At 38.1% G+C, this 17,366-nt stretch overlaps 3 protein-coding genes across 8 annotated transcripts in view; 2 read left to right on the top strand and 1 right to left on the bottom strand.

Moving 5' to 3' along the window:
* Positions 1–11,440, top strand: part of ECM2 (extracellular matrix protein 2) — a 41,873-nt gene extending 30,433 nt beyond the window's left edge. For all 4 annotated transcript variants that reach the window (XM_075183016.1, XM_075183014.1, XM_075183017.1 and 1 more), the window contains exons 9-11: positions 5,377–5,516; positions 6,295–6,621; positions 10,440–11,440. In XM_075183016.1, coding sequence (XP_075039117.1) covers positions 5,377–5,516; positions 6,295–6,621; positions 10,440–10,608 — 636 coding nt within the window. In that variant the 3' untranslated portion in view covers positions 10,609–11,440. The remainder of the gene's footprint in view (positions 1–5,376; positions 5,517–6,294; positions 6,622–10,439) is intronic.
* Positions 1–17,366, bottom strand: part of CENPP (centromere protein P) — a 249,054-nt gene that overhangs the window by 78,524 nt on the left and 153,164 nt on the right. The window lies entirely within an intron of this gene.
* Positions 13,735–17,366, top strand: part of ASPN (asporin) — a 47,324-nt gene continuing 43,692 nt past the window's right edge. The window contains exon 1 of the mRNA XM_075183023.1: positions 13,735–13,839. The gene's annotated coding sequence lies outside the window, so the exon portion shown is untranslated. The remainder of the gene's footprint in view (positions 13,840–17,366) is intronic.

The raw sequence follows: 17,366 nt of genomic DNA, 5'->3' as shown, positions 1-17,366 counted from the left end.
TGATAACATTTAAAAAGTGTTCTTGGCATATTTTACTAAATAACATAGTTGCAATTGTGAGTCACTGGCAGGAATGTGTCATTAGTATGTTTCAGTTTCCACTATTCCAGTTTGAGGCATTGGGTATTTCTATTAGAATGGATGTAACTACCAAACCTCTATGCCTGGTACATCTTTTGTATTTTACTTACTATATATAAATATGCATAGCTATCTCCTTTCTGAGTACCTGATGAAATGTCACTGATGCCACTGTTGTCATACTATACACTACAATAAACATCAGGGGTTATATTTACTAAACGGCAGGTTTGAAAAAGTGGAGATGTTGCCTATAGCAACCAATCAGATTCTAGCTGTTATTTTGTAGAGTGTACTAAATAAACGGTAACTAGAATCTGATTGGTTGCTATAAACATATACCTCCGGGAATCTACACAAGTTCAGCATTGGTATTTATATTAATAGGGGGGTAATATCTGCGCAGGTACCCAGTGTAAATAGGTGATGGCTGCCAAACACGGGGACAATGTAAAGGGGGAGACCCCTCCCCCCTGGATGATATGTAAAGCTCCCAAGAAAATAGGCTGCAGTATGCTGAATGGATCATAAAATCAAAAGTAGTTGCAAAGTTCCAAACAATGGTACAGTAGCCATGTGCATAGGCCCAAAACAACAATGGGTGTTGCAGTCACTTAAATGGCAAACAAACAGTCTCTGTGTATATTTCACCAAGAGAAAATCAATATGGGTAGAATGAAAATACAAGCGGCTCCGATTCACCACATGAGGGCAAAGGAACAATAAGCGGAGTAGACTCACCCCGCTTTTGCAGAATCTATCTCACAGACGTCCGTTCGGGGGAGCCGCTGTGTAAATCTCTGTCCGCGCTGAAGGGAATCCAGCTGCCGAGTGAAAGTTGGAAGTTTGCACATGCGGTAGTTGTTGTCCGGTCTGTGTAAGCTTACAGCCGGCTTGGCGATGAGAAGTGTGAGTGCTGCTGAGTGTTGGTTAATCCGTTTGGAATGGGTATCCTACGCGTTTCACCCGGTAAAGGGCTTCATCAGGGATGTTTAGCAAAGGCCACTTGGCCTCCTTTTATAGTCTTTAAAAACGGATTATCCAATGAAAGGTCTTAGTGGACCAGATGTAGTAATTGAGGCTTAACGATGAATAGATTCAATAGTAAATGCAAGTCCCTTTCAGTCTATGTAGGTGTATATTCAAAAGTCCCCCAAGTGAGAGAAAACTAGATCCAGACTTAATAAAGAAATGTAATAAACGCACAGAGTCCCATAAGGGACCAGAATTGTTCCAAGTGTCATGGGTAAGTCCAAGTAATGGTTAAAGGAAACTGTCAAGTTCAAAGTCAATGTTAAGAACTCTTGGAACTAGAGTCTTAAGTGTGTAAATCCATTTACTCTCCTCACATGACATGGACCGGATGAAGTCTCCTCCTCTCCATGACCTCTTTACTTTGCAGATGCCCAGAAACTTAAGCAATGAGGCATCTTTATTGTGGAGAAGTGCAAAGTGACTGGAGACACTATGTGCCTCAAACCCCTTAGTTATGTTCCTTTGATGTTATCTGATCCGGGTATGTAGATCTCTTGCTGTCCTTCCTACATACTGTCTACCACAGGGGCACTCAAGCATGTAAATCACCCCCTTAGTATCGCAGGTGATCTTATCTTTTATCGTATACGTGGCACCAGTAGCAGTTGCAGTAAATGTACAGGTAGGTTTAGTGCCCCTCATATGGCTCGTCCTGCATGCTTGACATCTTGTGCAGTGAAAGAAACCTTTTTTATCCTCTCCCAACCATGTACTGGAAGGTGTCTGTCTGGTAATGGGAATACTACTTGTTACAAAGGCATTTCTAAGGTTATTGGCCTTTTTATAAATGAACCTTGGTTTATTGGGTAAAACTTCCCTCAATTTTTCATCACCCAGAAGGATGTTCCAATGCTTGCAAATAATCTCTCTATCTTTTTGGAATCACTGTTGTATCTGGTGATAAATGAGGGCGCATCATACGAGTCAAGAGGTTTTGTCGTCTTATTTGTCAAGAGGTTTTGCCTGTCCTCTTCCCTGACTTCAACAAGGGCTTTCTCTACAGAAGTGCTATTATAGCCTCTCTGTAGGAACCTGTCCTTTATTAAGCTAGCTTGGATGTCATATTGCTCTATGGTGGAACAGTTCCTCCTGATCCTGGTGAATTGACCTTTGGGAATGTTCCGCAGCCAGTTGTTATGGTGGCTACTACAGGCCGGGATATACGAGTTGCAGTCAACATCCTTAAGGTGCGTTTTTGTTGCAACCTGATTATCCTCAATATAAATCTCAAGGTCCAGGAAAACAACCTTTTCTCTGCTGTGATTGGCTGTAAATCTCATATTTAGGTCATTGTTGTTGATGTAGAGTAGAAACTCTTCTAGCTGTCCTGTAGTGCCTGTCCATACACACAGTACGTCATCTATGAATCTGTACCACTTGTGTACATGTTGTGCGAACGGATTGTTGTTCCATATATTAAGATTTTCCCAGTGGGCTACAAACAGATTCGCGTAACTTGGCGCGAACTTCGCGCCCCGCGAATCTGTCTGTAGTACCCACTGTTCGCCCAGAAATAGTTATGTTGTAGGACGAAACGTATGCTTTGCAGAAGAAATTCTATTTGTTCCGTTTGTAGGTTTGATTCCTCTCTTAAAATGGAACTCACATGTTGGCAACCCTTGTCATGATCGATTATTGTGTATAAAGAAGTTACATCGCATGTGAGAAGAATATAGCCCTTTTCCCATTGGACATCCTGTAGGACCTCCAATGCGTGACTCGTATCTCTCAAGTAACTCCTTTGTTGTGTGACAAGTGGTTGCAAGAAGAAGTCTATGTAACTCGACAGGTTGGTAGTAAGGGAGTTGATCCCAGAGACAATGGGTCTTCCCGGTGGGTTGGTACGAGATTTATGCACTTTTGGGAGATGGTAGATGACCGGTAGTCTTGGGTTCTTAATTTTGAGAAACTCCAATTCAGTCTTATTGAGTATCCCCTCCTCTGATGCACTTTTAAGTAAATTCACTAGGTCTCGTTGGTAGTTAGCTAGGGGGTCACCATTGAGGTGCTCGTATGTTTCAGAATCTTTAAGTTGTCTTTCCAAGGTCAATTCACCAGGATCAGGAGGAACTGTTCCACCATAGAGCAATATGACATCCAAGCTAGCTTAATAAAGGACAGGTTCCTACAGAGAGGCTATGATAGCACTTCTGTAGAGAAAGCCCTTGTTGAAGTCAGGGAAGAGGACAGGCAAAACCTCTTGACTCGTATGATGCGCCCTCATTTATCACCAGATACAACAGTGATTCCAAAAAGATAGAGAGAATTATTTGCAAGCATTGGAACATCCTTCTGGGTGATGAAAAATTGAGGGAAGTTTTACCCAGTAAACCAAGGTTCATTTATAAAAAGGCCAATAACCTTAAAAATGGCTTTGTAACAAGTAGTATTCCCATTACCAGACAGACACCTTCCAGTACATGGTTGGGAGAGGATAAAAAAGGTTTCTTTCACTGCACAAGATGTCAAGCATGCAGGACGAGCCATATGAGGGGCACTAAACCTACCTGTACGTTTACTGCAACTGCTACTGGTGCCACGTATACGATAAAAGATAAGATCACCTGCGATACTAAGGGGGTGATTTACATGCTTGAGTGCCCCTGTGGCAGACAGTATGTAGGAAGGACAGCAAGAGATCTACATACCAGGATCAGCGAACATCAAAGGAACATAACTAAGGGGTTTGAGGCACATAGTGTCTCCAGTCACTTTGCACTTCTCCACAATAAAGATGCCTCATTGCTTAAGTTTCTGGGCATCTGCAAAGTAAAGAGGTCATGGAGAGAAGGAGACTTCATCTGGTCCATGTCGTGTGAGGAGAGTAAATGGATTTACACACTTAAGACTCTAGTTCCAAGAGTTCTTAACATTGACTTTGAACGTGACAGTTTCCTTTAACCATTACTTGGACCTACCCATGACACTTGGAACAATCCTGGTCCCTTATGGGACTCTGTGCGTTTATTACATTTCTTTATTAAGTCTAGATCTAGTTTTCTCTAACTTCGGGGACTTTTGAATATACACCTACATAGACTGAAAGGGACTTGCCGTTACTATTGAATCTATTCATCGTTAAGCCTCAATTACTACATCTGGTCCACTAAGACCTTTCATTGGATAATCCGTTTTTAAAGACTATAAAAGGAGGCCAAGTGGCCCTTGCTAAACATCCCTGATGAAGCCCTTTACCGGGCGAAACGCGTAGGCTACCCATTCCAAACGGATTAACCGACACTCAGCAGCACTCACACTTCTCATCGCCAAGCCGGCTGTAAGCTTACACAGATCGGACAACAACTACCGCATGCGCGAACTTCCAACTTTCACTCGGCAGCTGGATTCCCTTCAGCGCGGACAGAGATTTACACAGCGGCTCCCCCAAACGGACGTCTGTGAGATAGATTCTGCAAAAGCGGGGTGAGTCTACTCCGCTTATTGTTCCTTTGCCCTCATGTGGTGAATCGGAGCCGCTTGTATTTTCATTCTACCCGTATTGACTTTCTCTTGGTGCAATATACACAGAGCCTGTTTGTTTGCCATTTAAGTGACTGCAACACCCATTGTTGTTTTGGGCCTATGCACATGGCTACTGTACCATTGTTTGGAACTTTGCAACTACTTTTGATTTTATGATCCATTCAGCATACTGCTGCCTATTTTCTTGGGAGCTTTACATATCAACAAGACTGCTGAAAGATTGTTGTGTTTCACATTGTTTTGTGTATATATGTTTTCCATCATCGCAGCCATAGAAGGTAATATATTCTATGCCTTCATTTCATCACTATGAGTTTATTTTAATAAATACCTATTTCGCCCACCAACCTCTATTGTTTTTATGAATAGGCGCCTGGGGACTACCCCAAGTTTTACTTGTGGTCTTTTGGTATTTATATTACTTAGTCTGTAGCTATATATAAATATGCCTATGCCTTAACAGGAAGCAAAGCATTTTAAATGTACATTTTTACATGGTTAATCTATTACTAGGAACTTATTTGTGTTTTGCATTTATTTTTGTGGTACTATTGCCAATTCTGTGTATAGCAATTTTAGCAAGACCTAAAATTATAGAATATACATAATTAATATAAGAACATAGCCTATCAGTTTCTAAACAAAATATGTAGGTGGGACAGTTTTCTCGTTAATCAGCTTATAATTAGCAGGATGGTAGATATAATATGATGCTGTTTAGAACCTAAATGCTTTTCAGTGACTGCTTTCTGAAATACTTTTGCCAATTTATTTAAGGAGCTCTATCTCGAAAACAATGAGATTGAGGAGATTGTGGAAACCTCCTTTAACCATACAATCAACCTCAATACTATTGTGTTACGACATAACAAGCTGGAGGAGACGAGAATAGCTCCTTTAACTTGGATTCTACATGAGTAAGTAAATTGAGCAGTAAATTGCTTCCTCTCAACACCACACATTATTTATGTCACTATGTGATGTCCAATTCATCGGTTTCATGTCCAAGTTTGTTTTCAACAACATAGCACATATTTGTCAAACTAAATATACCCTGCATTTATCATTAAATAGAAATTGTCTACTATTGTTACCTGGCGATGTGTTTGAATATCATATTATTATATTAAACACAGTTACTAATTGAATAGATTATGTTATTGGAGCTAGTAAGCACCACACAGCAAAATAATTGGAGGGTATCAGTGACAAGTTGAATGGGTATGTATAGCTAGTGTAGGATATTTACGGCCAGCCCTGCATTGTGTTCATTGGAAGGTAAATGTAGCCACAAAATATTAAAAATGGACCCTAAAGACAGATTGATGCATTTTTATAATGATCTATGTTTTACTGAGTACCAGGAGTGCTATATGGGATCCAAATAGTGGTCTCTTGGTCACTATTGCGAGGTCAGTTGACCACCAAACACGAGTACACACACATCATGTACAGGGTGACTGTAATTATTAAGTACAGTATATAAAGTAGTCTAATGTATAAACAGCCAGCTAAATATTTAGGAGCTAGTGGATATAGAACAGGACTTGAAAGTAATATTCTATAGTAATATTTTAAATAAAATATATATTAGAAAAAAATCATTGATTTCAAAACACCCATTATAATTGTATTAATGCAATCATGTAGATATGCACTGTTCATTAAGTAATTAGTGTTTTCTATTTTTAAAAGGAACCTGGAATCAATAGATCTATCTTACAACAAGTTATATCATGTACCATCATATCTGCCTAAGTCTTTAATGCACCTTGTGCTGGTAGGGAACCAGATTGAGAGGATTCCAGGCTATGTGTTTGCACACCTGAATCCAGGGCTGGAATATCTCTACCTCTCATTCAACAATCTCTGCAATGATGGAATAGACCCAATTTCATTTCATGGGGCATATCACTCATTAAGAGAAATATTTCTTGATTACAATGAACTGACGAGCGTGCCAGTTGGAATGGAAGATATGACAGACCTCCATATTCTCAGGCTGAACAACAATAAAATCAAGTAAGAGTTGCATGTAAAAATTAATCTAAAATATTATCTGTTTTGTGAATATTAAAAAAGGAGATACAAAATACTTAATATTCTAAAAAAACAATACTAGTTTTTCAATCACACTGTTACTTCATAGTTGGCTAATGGCCATACTGAGAACATGTCTAGCATTAATCCTCACTTCTCACCTTACTGAAATATCAGATCTAGTTAAAGGACCATAATAAGATATCACACCTAGGTAATCACTGTGAGATTGCACCTTGATATGATCATACTCAGAGAAAACAACTAGCTATTTACATGATATTATACTTACTAATCACCATTCTAAGAAATCTCACTGTAGCTAGGTAGTCACTATAATGAGATCACACTTAGTTAATGGCTATATTGAAATATCTCATCTAACTAATCACTATGCTAAGAAAGGTTTCATCATAGTGCTGAGATAATAACTAGCTAATAATTAGATTGAGGAATCACTTAGACATAATCACTACAGATCATACTTGGAAAATTGCTATAATGAGTGATTAAACTTACCTGGTTTTCATACTGTAACATTGCACATACTTAATCATTAATCAATATTCACAGAAAACATACCAATCACTATACTGTTAGATCACACCTAGCAAATTATTATGAGAAATTACACGTAGCTAATCTTAATAATATGAAGATATACTAAACAGTCAAAAGTATGCAGGCACCCCTTCTAATCAGTATGTTTGGCCATTTCAGGCACACCCATTGTTACAGTCATGCAGTCTCCATAGTTAAACATTAGGGGGGGGGGGGTAAATATATCTATCTGCAAGTTTCCAGCGGGTTTGAAAAGTGAAGATGTTTCCTATAACAACCAATCAGGTTCTAGCTATCATTTTGTAGAATGTACTAAATAAATCATGACTAGAATCTAATTGTTTGCTATAGGCAACATCTCTACTTTTTAAACCCAGCGGAAACTCACAGCTTGATACATTTACCCCCAGGAGTAGAATATGTGACACTGAAGAACCCAGTGACTTTTAATGTGACACGGACATAGGATGCCACCTTTATAACAACAAAGCAGTTTGTCATATTTGTGTCCTGCTAGAGTTGCCCCAATCAATTATAGGTGCTGTTAATGTGAAGTGGAAACGTCTAGGAGCGACAACAGCTCAGCTGTTAAGTGATGGCAACACAAGGTCACACAACAGGACCGATGACTGCGCTACTAAGTTCCAATCTGCCTCTGAAAGCAATGTCAGCACAAGAACTGTTTGTCGGGAGCTTCATTGATTGGGTTTCCATGGCTGTACAGCCACAAACAAGGTTTAGATCACATGCCCAATGTCAAACTCAACTGGAGTGGTGTAAAGCATGCTGCAATTGGACTCTGGAACATTCTCTGGAGTTACAAATCATGCCTCACCATCTGGCAGTCTGATCATTCTGGGTTTGGTGGATCCCAGGAGAACGTTTCCTTCCTGAATACGTACTAAATGTACGTATTCAGTTTGGAAATGTAAAGTTTGGAAGTAAAAGAATAATGGACTGGGGCTATTTTTCATGGTTTACCCTGCACCCCTTAGTTCCAGTGAAGGGAAATCTTAATACTACAGCACACAATAACATTCCAGAGAACTGTTGTTATGGCAACAGTTTTGAGAAGGCCTTTTCCTGTTTCAGCGTGACAATGCCCCCATGCACAAAGTGAGGTCCATGATAAAAAAAAAGGTTTCTAGAAGAACTTCAATATCCAGCACAGAGACCTGACCTCAACTCCACTGAACACCTTGTGAATGAAATGGAACTCCAACATCAGTGCCCGACCTCACCTCTTGTGGCTGAATGGATACTAATCCCTGCAGTAATGTTACAGAATCTAGTGGAAAGAGATACCATGGTTTGGAATGAGATGTTGAACAAGCACATATGGATGTGATGTTCAGGTGTCCATATACTATTGTCACTATAGTGTATCATAATAAACTAAACCACAATAATGCTAAATAGTTCATACCTAGCTATTGATTATACCGTGAATCATACCAAGCTAATCACAATAATAACCAGTCTAAAATATAAAACAATGTGTATATATCAGGCGCTCATGGGTTTTGTCAATAGATTTTTGATTAAACAAATTCAACAGGTTGTTTCATCCAATAAATTGTCATAAGTCACTATGTTCTTATAAAAATACTTCCTCCATTGTAGATGGTAATTGAGTGACACATCAATGTCTTTAAAAGTCTTTAGAGTATATTCAAAACTTTGTCGATTCCCTCCGATATTCTTCACAAATAGAAATATGGGGGGGGGGGGGGTCGGATTTGTCAGATCCCTCCGATAATACTCCCAAATAGGTGAAAGAAAAAAACAAAGAAATCGTTTAGAAATGATCTCTCTTGCTGTCAATAATATATATTCTATAGTAGCCCAGATAGAGGGAGACTTTAAGAGCTGGGTGGATACGTATAAAGGGAGCTCTTATAATTAACACCACGTGTAAGATATTTATAAGTGCAGCGTAAGTAAGTGCAAATAAGTGCAAAAAGAGTTTTGTTTTGGGGAAGGTTCAGTCGCCTGCAGATGGCTGCCATAGGCTACAATACAGAGCACTGCACCCCCTTCTTTTTAGGACAACACACTTTAGGAAATAATTCCGGATCCACACTGATGCCTCTGACGTAGAACTTGGAGCCGGTACTGTCACAAGTTGTCAATGGTGAGGAGCATCCAGTTGTATATTCGGACAGACCGCTTACCCCCTGTGAGAGCAATGATGCTATCGTAGAACTGAAGTATCTTGCCATCAACTGAACACAGATCAGTAAAATTAGGACTCTTATGATCTACGATCCATATTTTAAAAAAAAGTAAGCAGATTGGAAGGGGTTTACAACCCCGCAAACTTTATTATTGATCTATTTCTGTTACATGCAAATTTCTACACTGCACTTATAAATATCTTACACGTGGTGTTAATTATAAGAGCTCCCTTCATACGTATCCACCCAGCTCTTAAACTCTCCCTCTATCTGGGCTACTATAGAATATATATTATTGACATCAAGAGAGATAATTTCTACACGATTTCTTTGTTTTTTTTTTTTATATATTTAGGAGTATTATCGGAGGGATCTGACAAATCCGACCCCCATATTTCTTTTTGTGAAGAATATCGGAGGGAATCGACAAAGTTTTGAATATACTCTAAAGACTTTTAAAGACATTGATGTGTCACTCAATTATCATCTACAATGGAGGAAGTATTTTTATAAGAACATAGTGATTTATGACAATTTATTGGATGAAACAACCTGTTGAATTTGTTTAATCAGAAATCTATTGACAAAACTCATGAGCGCCTGATATATACACATTGTTTTATATTTTAGATTGTCTGTAGAGAAAAGTGGTTTCCTCAGTGTTATATTTAAGGCAGCTGTGTATGAGAGCGCTTAGAAAAGTCACATATCTTGTCTGTTTAACAATAATAACCAGTGTACATTGTAAAACTATACCCAAACATCATACCTAACTAATCCTAATCCTAGCTAATCACTGTACTGTGAGGTCACGAGTAACTAAGCAACTTTGTAACTACTATACTGAGAAATCACCCTTAACTAATGACCATTGTGAGAGATTGTATCTAACTATTCAGACCTAGCTAATCACTATACTGATCATACTTAACTGTTGACCATTTTGAAAAATAAAACCAAGATAATCAATATGCTGCATATAAGTATTCTTTTGTTATGAAAATATAATAAGATATGCATATAAAACCACAATTTTGACACATTGTATTTCTCTGTACATAGGTCAGTGTCACCATATTGTATCTGCAGTGCTGAAGATGAAGGAGATTCAAACATAGAATATCTTCACCTGGAAAATAATTATATTAATACAAGAGAAATATCACCTTATGCATTCTCCTGCATCCGCTCCTATTCAAGTGTGATTCTTAAACCACAGAAGGTCAAGTAACAGAAATCATTATGTTTCCTATTGCTGGATTTCTGCACGACGTTTATAATAACAGACTATGGATTCTATGAACATAATTAATTTCCAACCATGCATTGCTATCCTACAGAGGGGACTTGGGCAGCTCAAATACTACATTGCTCAGAAGGGTAAAGAAACATATTCTACTTACATAGCAGTTCTAGTGCGGCATTTATTGCATTCATATTGGAAAAATAATTTCCACAGTTTGAAACAGTGTCCTCAAAATGTCTTAAGTACAATATCTGTTTTCTGGATTACAGAGAGAGAGTCTAATTTTCACATTCCAAACCTACTATGTCTATGTATACACTTTAGTCTTACTGGTCAGTGTGGGATCATAAAGGAGAAGTTTTAGTTATACGCTGGTTCCAATAACATTACATTAGACTGTAAAATGTCTATAACTGTGATTACTATGTGTTTCCTGCTTCTTTGAAAAACACAAACGTTACACCAAAGCCACTAACGAAGTGACATTTTCTTCTTTTTTTCCCCCTTACTTTTACAGTTTTTTTACTTTTATTTTAATGTTCCACATTTGTGTGTGATGTTTAGTCTAGTGCCTTCACTAAAATATGTAAGACTATCGCTCTGTGTCTTCTGTATCTTGCTGGACTAGGTATGGACTATTGTGGTCTATTTTGTTTAAAGCTTATAACTTTATATTATAAAGCTAATAACTGTTATTCAGTTATTCTGTGACAACTTAAGTAATTAAAAATGATGCAATCAAATACGGTTTTATTGTGCCACACCCTAAAGTAACTTATCTTGTACTTAATAAATTAAAAGCAGATATGGTTGGTGATCACAAGGATTTATTTTCTTATTGAACAGCAGTACCATGTGATATCTTCAGTCAAATAATGTTGAAGGGTTATGAAGAGGTAATGCATGGGGCTGACAGCATCAACAACAAAATGACCATGAATACATAATCCACTTTATCCATGGCACTGCCTGAGCACTATATAACACTATATGAATAGATATAAGCCATATCACAATAACAGGCTACAGGCTTACACTGGATATTGAAGTCACCAGGACAAGTCTCTATTGCAAAAAAATCAGCAGGCCTGGTTTTCTGCAGGTAAAAGCAACATGGCCTATTGAACTAAGGATGCAGCCATTAATGGAGGATGTTATGCTAGTGGTGGATTCCAAGTTCAACTGTACAGCTTTGAGTGGCTGTTGTGTATTTAAAATGTAATTTACAAAAGTCCAAAATATATGGACGTGCACATGTTTTCACTTTATGCAAATGTGCCTACTTTTCCGGCTCACAAATAGGTGGACAGACACATTCTGGTTATGAAGAATGCTCCCAGAATATCAACCTGCACCTACTTTTGCAGCATTGATTTGAATAGTGCTTGATGGAACGACTGGAATCATAATCACACGACTGTCCTACCAGTACAGATCTTCCATTTATTTTAGTGCTTCACCTTTTATGAAACATTAGTTTCTACTGAGTGATTTAGGCTCATTTAGGTCTTACACTAATCAAGAGAGTGAGTATACATTCATAATGTCTTTATTGCGTGTCACTTTTGTATGTTTGAAGTTTTACAGTATAAATTGCACCTGTAACGTGCAACATTGACAAGTATAGGCTGACTAGTGGTTTTCAACACCTCTGAGGACATATATGTTCAAGCCTTTGTGGGAGAAAAATCCTCTGTGGACCCCAGTAAACACTCCTGTAAATGCACCTTTCACAGCTTATCTCGCTTAATATCATTCTTGTTCTTTATGTTAGGTTCATAACTAGGCGCACCGATGCCCCTAGCCTGCACTCATCAAGGAATATCTCCAATGTGTCCAGATCATACCATTTGCTGCCAATTGTACAAGCAAATTCTTTGTTTGTTGTGTTAAACCTGGACCGTTTGTATAACAACAAGTGCAAATGCCATTTGTACTGCTGGAGGTGCTTTCATAAATAATTCCTTTAGAATATAAAATATATTTGCTACCCTAAATACGCTCAGCAGAAGGTTAGGTTTCATGATGGGCTCTTTACACCAACGTTCTCACCAGGACCTATTTCCCGGTGGAGCTGTTTTTACTTGGGAGTCCAACAAAGTCCTATTAGAATAGAACAAACCACTGTGTGAGCTGACCACCGGTCTGACCAGTCCTGGTAATCAGTCCAGGCATAAAACATTTTATGAATTGTAAAAAAAATAGCGCGTCCAGTCCAGCCAGCAAGCGGCCAATAACCTCCAGTCTTTATAAACAATATAAGTGTTAGTAATGACCCTTAAACATTTTTTCATTATAATTACTGCCCCCCCTCTTAATTCTTAATGCCGCCGGCTGACAAAATTTTCTGGGAAGAACACTACACACTAGTCCAACAAGTCTGGCTAACAACGATCCTGATTACATTTATATGGAAAACATAGATAATATATGTACAGCATTAAAACACTTTCTTTCACATGTGTTTATTTGTAAGAGTTCATATTGCTCTTTGCATTTTGTCAACACTCATTGCTAACATAAATACAAAAAGGAAGAGAAAAGGGTTTTTAACAAAGTAATGTATCTTTATGCCTATTATTATATATAACACCATGGTATTACCCAGAGATTTACAGACCATGTTTAATTATTCTTAGCAGTCCCCCCTCAAACTTCTCTACAACACAAACCCTAAGACTTACCTACCAGTATGTTTTTGGACGATGGAAGGAAACCCACAAAAACATGGGAAGAACAAACTTCACAGAAATAGTGTTCCGGTCGGAACTGAATGGAGCGTTGCGAGGCAGCAATGTTAAATATTGTCCCACCCTACAGACCCACAGCAATAAGTGCATTTATCCAAGGTTTGCATATGTAAAACAAGAGTAGTATTGATAATTAGAAGGCTGGCATGACTTTTTGAGAGCAAAGACACATCGATAGCAACAAAACAATTTGCCAAAACTGCTATTTATCATGTCCATAATGTTATAAGATGTGTAACAAACAAAGATGCTATCTTTCAGTTAAGGATTGGCACTTCCCTAGAGCACTGGTGGTGTCTCGCCAAAAAAATTTGTTCTAACACATTTCTGCAAGCTGGAGGAATACCCACGCAACAAAGACACCAGCCAATAAACACTTTGGGTATTTTATTTCTATTGGAACGAAAATTTAGGAGTCAGAATGGAAAAATCATCTTGGTGAACAAGTAAAATAAGGAACCCTCGGGTAAGTTATATCAGTGGCTTCTTTACTTAATAACTAGATTCACAGCTTTGTAAAAATAAACACTGAGAAACTGATCTTCTCGGAATGGAATATAATATCTACATCATCTCTCACAAAGCAGTTTTCTTTTCAGCTTGCACACGAATATGTAAAAATGAGGTTACAGTGTGTATCTGAGACATGAAATCACATGTCATACCTTTTTCATCTTAACTCTTCCAACAATTTTATGTTTTACTTACCACTAGATAAAAAATGTAAAGAACTCACTTATCCATTTTTCTCTTTAGGTAAATGTGACTAGTGTCAGAGTTTCAAAGAAGGTGGGGCTGGTACAACGTGTAGTCAATGAGAACAGCACCATAGAGAATGTCAGGAGATGCTGATCTTGTGTCTATGTAAGTGAGACCAGGCTGGAAGTGACAGGTGTTGAGGGCAGTCATGATGTGAAGAGGGGAATGGAAACAGACAGGAAGTCACAGTTAGGTGGTGGAAGGAGCAGCAAATAACAGTGATGCAAAGCGCTTTACAAACTGATGCAGGGACATTGTGGTGCCAAATGTATATTATAGTTATACTTTTCTAGCACTTGCAGCCACTTGTGCTTTGAGAGGTCAATAGGGGGTGTTGACACACATGACCCTTAGAGGTGCATTCTATTTAGAGTTACAAATTGCTTCAGATGTGTCTTTTAGGAGGTGTATCATTTGTGCATCCATAAACCTGGTGCAAGTATACATGTTGATGACTTGCCCATCTGTCCTTGTAAAAAAACATATTAATATTAGTAGCCCCTTATATAGGTGTATATAGAGCCGGGGCTGATTGGGAGGGGGGGGGGGGGGGGATATGCTATTGGATTTTATTTACTTAATGTATGCAGCTTCTCCATTCATTTCAATAGACCATTCATACAATGAGATTCTAGATGTAGCACATGCACTGGAAACCTCTCACTCACTGGAAAAGCTCTGGGGTCTGCATTCTGGACTGTTTTGCAAATGCATGCGAACACATCTAGTACATATCAACCACTTATCAAATACACGTGCAAATACATAGCGTTTACATGCTTTTACGCATGTGGCTTGCACATGTTTATTTATGAAAACACCTGTTCAAGAGCCTTAGGTCACCCTGAGGAGTTATACACAGTTCTTTAGGTCAATCTGCCGTGTTTCAGCAGAGGTGAACTGTTATGAGACACCACAGGACTAGGAGAATCTTGCTGTAAACAATTACAGTAATAAGCAAATTATCAATACGGACTACAAAATATACTACATATGTGATCCTACATTATCTATTACCCCCTGTCATCTATACAATTCTAGAATTGATTAGCAAAATCAAGATTTTCCTCGATGTAACAATTTACATTTTCTGTAAACATTTAGAAGTTCGGCGGGAGATTTGCTGCTTTGAATAGTATTATTTTAAAGCATTGTATCAATATAGCAATAGTTTATATCAAGGCTGTATCACTTTTTTTTTTCCACAGACTCACTGAAAAGCTGAACTGTATATATTGTATATGGTCTTGCCTACAACAGCACATAAATATGCCACCTCTCAGTGGCTCTTAACCTGTCATCCACGCCCACCCTCTTGGGCTCAGGTTACCAACTTGTGCTGAATATCCCTCACCCTTCCTCTCTAGCTGTGCTTTAGCTTCCGGAGTTATAGTGCTTATTGTTAATTGTACCTTGCTGTTTCACCTTGTACTGCGCTATAGTTTATTCTTGTACGGCGCTACGGGCACTTTGTGGCACCCTGTAAATAAAAATGTATAATAATAATAACAATAATAATAATTTCACTTAGATTAATGTAACTCTTTTCAAAAGATATAGGCACCACAATATGTTGTAGCACTAACTCTCTATGTCCAGCCTTTGCTACCAACCAGGGAGATGTCATAATAACATCTCCCATAGTAGGTGGTACTGTGCTGTTTAAGGGGAGTGCGAGAAAGTTTAATAGGATTTCTTTGTCGTGGACATCTACTGAATTTTGTCCTTTGAAATAAAGAAAAGTAAGAAAAATGACAATGGTAAAAAGGTCAAATGTAGAATACATAAAAATAATGACAACATCAACGGGTTCCTTGGCAAATTGTCACAGACTCTGGGAGTGGGGGAACACAAAGCTAAGCAAGATCCGGTTTATCAAAGTCTGTATATCGGCTTGGAATTACTTAAGGCATCTATTGCTACTAGCAGTCTAAAGTGCAAATTCTGTTCCAACACCTACAATGGTTGCGTTGGTACCGCTAGCCGCTACCCTGCACATTCACTAACCACATTGATGCAATGATTATACTCTGGTCTGCAGGGATTTCCACAATCGGTTTGTGATTAAACTTGAGCTATGTTATCTCTAAATCCACTAAAGTGGATATATAATTTCTCTTCTGGAGAAATTCTAGCATGGACCTCAACCATTGTGATAAAGGAATGATTCTAACCTGCAAAAATATTGTCTGCTATGGCAGTTTGTTAGCCTTTGAACTCTAATGCTTGTCTAGCATTGGCGCTGTGACCTAGGATTGTCTTGCAGGAGTTCCTGGTGAAGGCCAGAAACTCACTTAGACTTCACATCTCATATAAGCCAGTGCTCACTGCTCAGTGGCTTCAGTTCCACAGTCTGCGAGAGCAACAAATGAAATAGACAAAATTTCAGTAAATATCGTTCTTCAAAAAGTTGAGCCTTTATTATCTACCTGGTTGCAAACCATTAACATGCAACTCAGAAAGGGAAGAGAATCAACACTGACCTGCCAGCATGTCTAAATACGCTGTTATTATGGAAACGTATAATTGTAGGGGATTTCAATATCACACAAATTGCCTATTAAAACTTTGTCCGAAAAAGAACTTCCTGCCTCTTAATACAAAACTATACTTTCCTATCTACAATAAAGTGTGCTGGTGAAAACAGAAAATTCCATTTTCAGCAAAAAAAAATATTTGGATAAGATCACACTGGCTCCAAATACAAAGGGACCAAAGCCACAGCAGATAACTCAAAACTCATATGATTGTGTGGTCTTCAGCCACTGTGGAATTACTTTTCTCCACAATATTCCTATGTGTTTTTATTTCCATAATATAAAATATGGATAAGCGTTTTTGCAGAGCATATACCTCACTTTACAATAATGCTATTCTGAAAAGGGCTGGCGGATTGTGTGCTAAACAGTATTTGTCTGTTTAGTTCCACAGGCGAAAAAAAATTAAATCTCATAAATGAATTAACCTCTTCACCAGATCTATGCTAGCTATTAGCCTTTTCTAGTCCAACTATGTTGTCTCTTAATGTGCTATAACCCAGTTTGAAAAACAAAATATTTACAAAACCCATTTTAAACATCATATTTGCCTTGCTGTTTCATGAGATAATAACTTTATTTTCCTACCACTTCTCTGCACTGCTCTCTATTTGAACGTATAATTACTTTATTTTCTGTAAGTACATATTGTGGAGTAGTATAACAATAATTACTGTACATAGCACATTACATAATA

This window comes from Mixophyes fleayi, chromosome 8 (genome assembly GCF_038048845.1).
Source record: "Mixophyes fleayi isolate aMixFle1 chromosome 8, aMixFle1.hap1, whole genome shotgun sequence".
Lineage (NCBI taxonomy): Eukaryota > Metazoa > Chordata > Amphibia > Anura > Limnodynastidae > Mixophyes > Mixophyes fleayi.
This window is presented reverse-complemented; position numbering and strand designations above follow the sequence as displayed.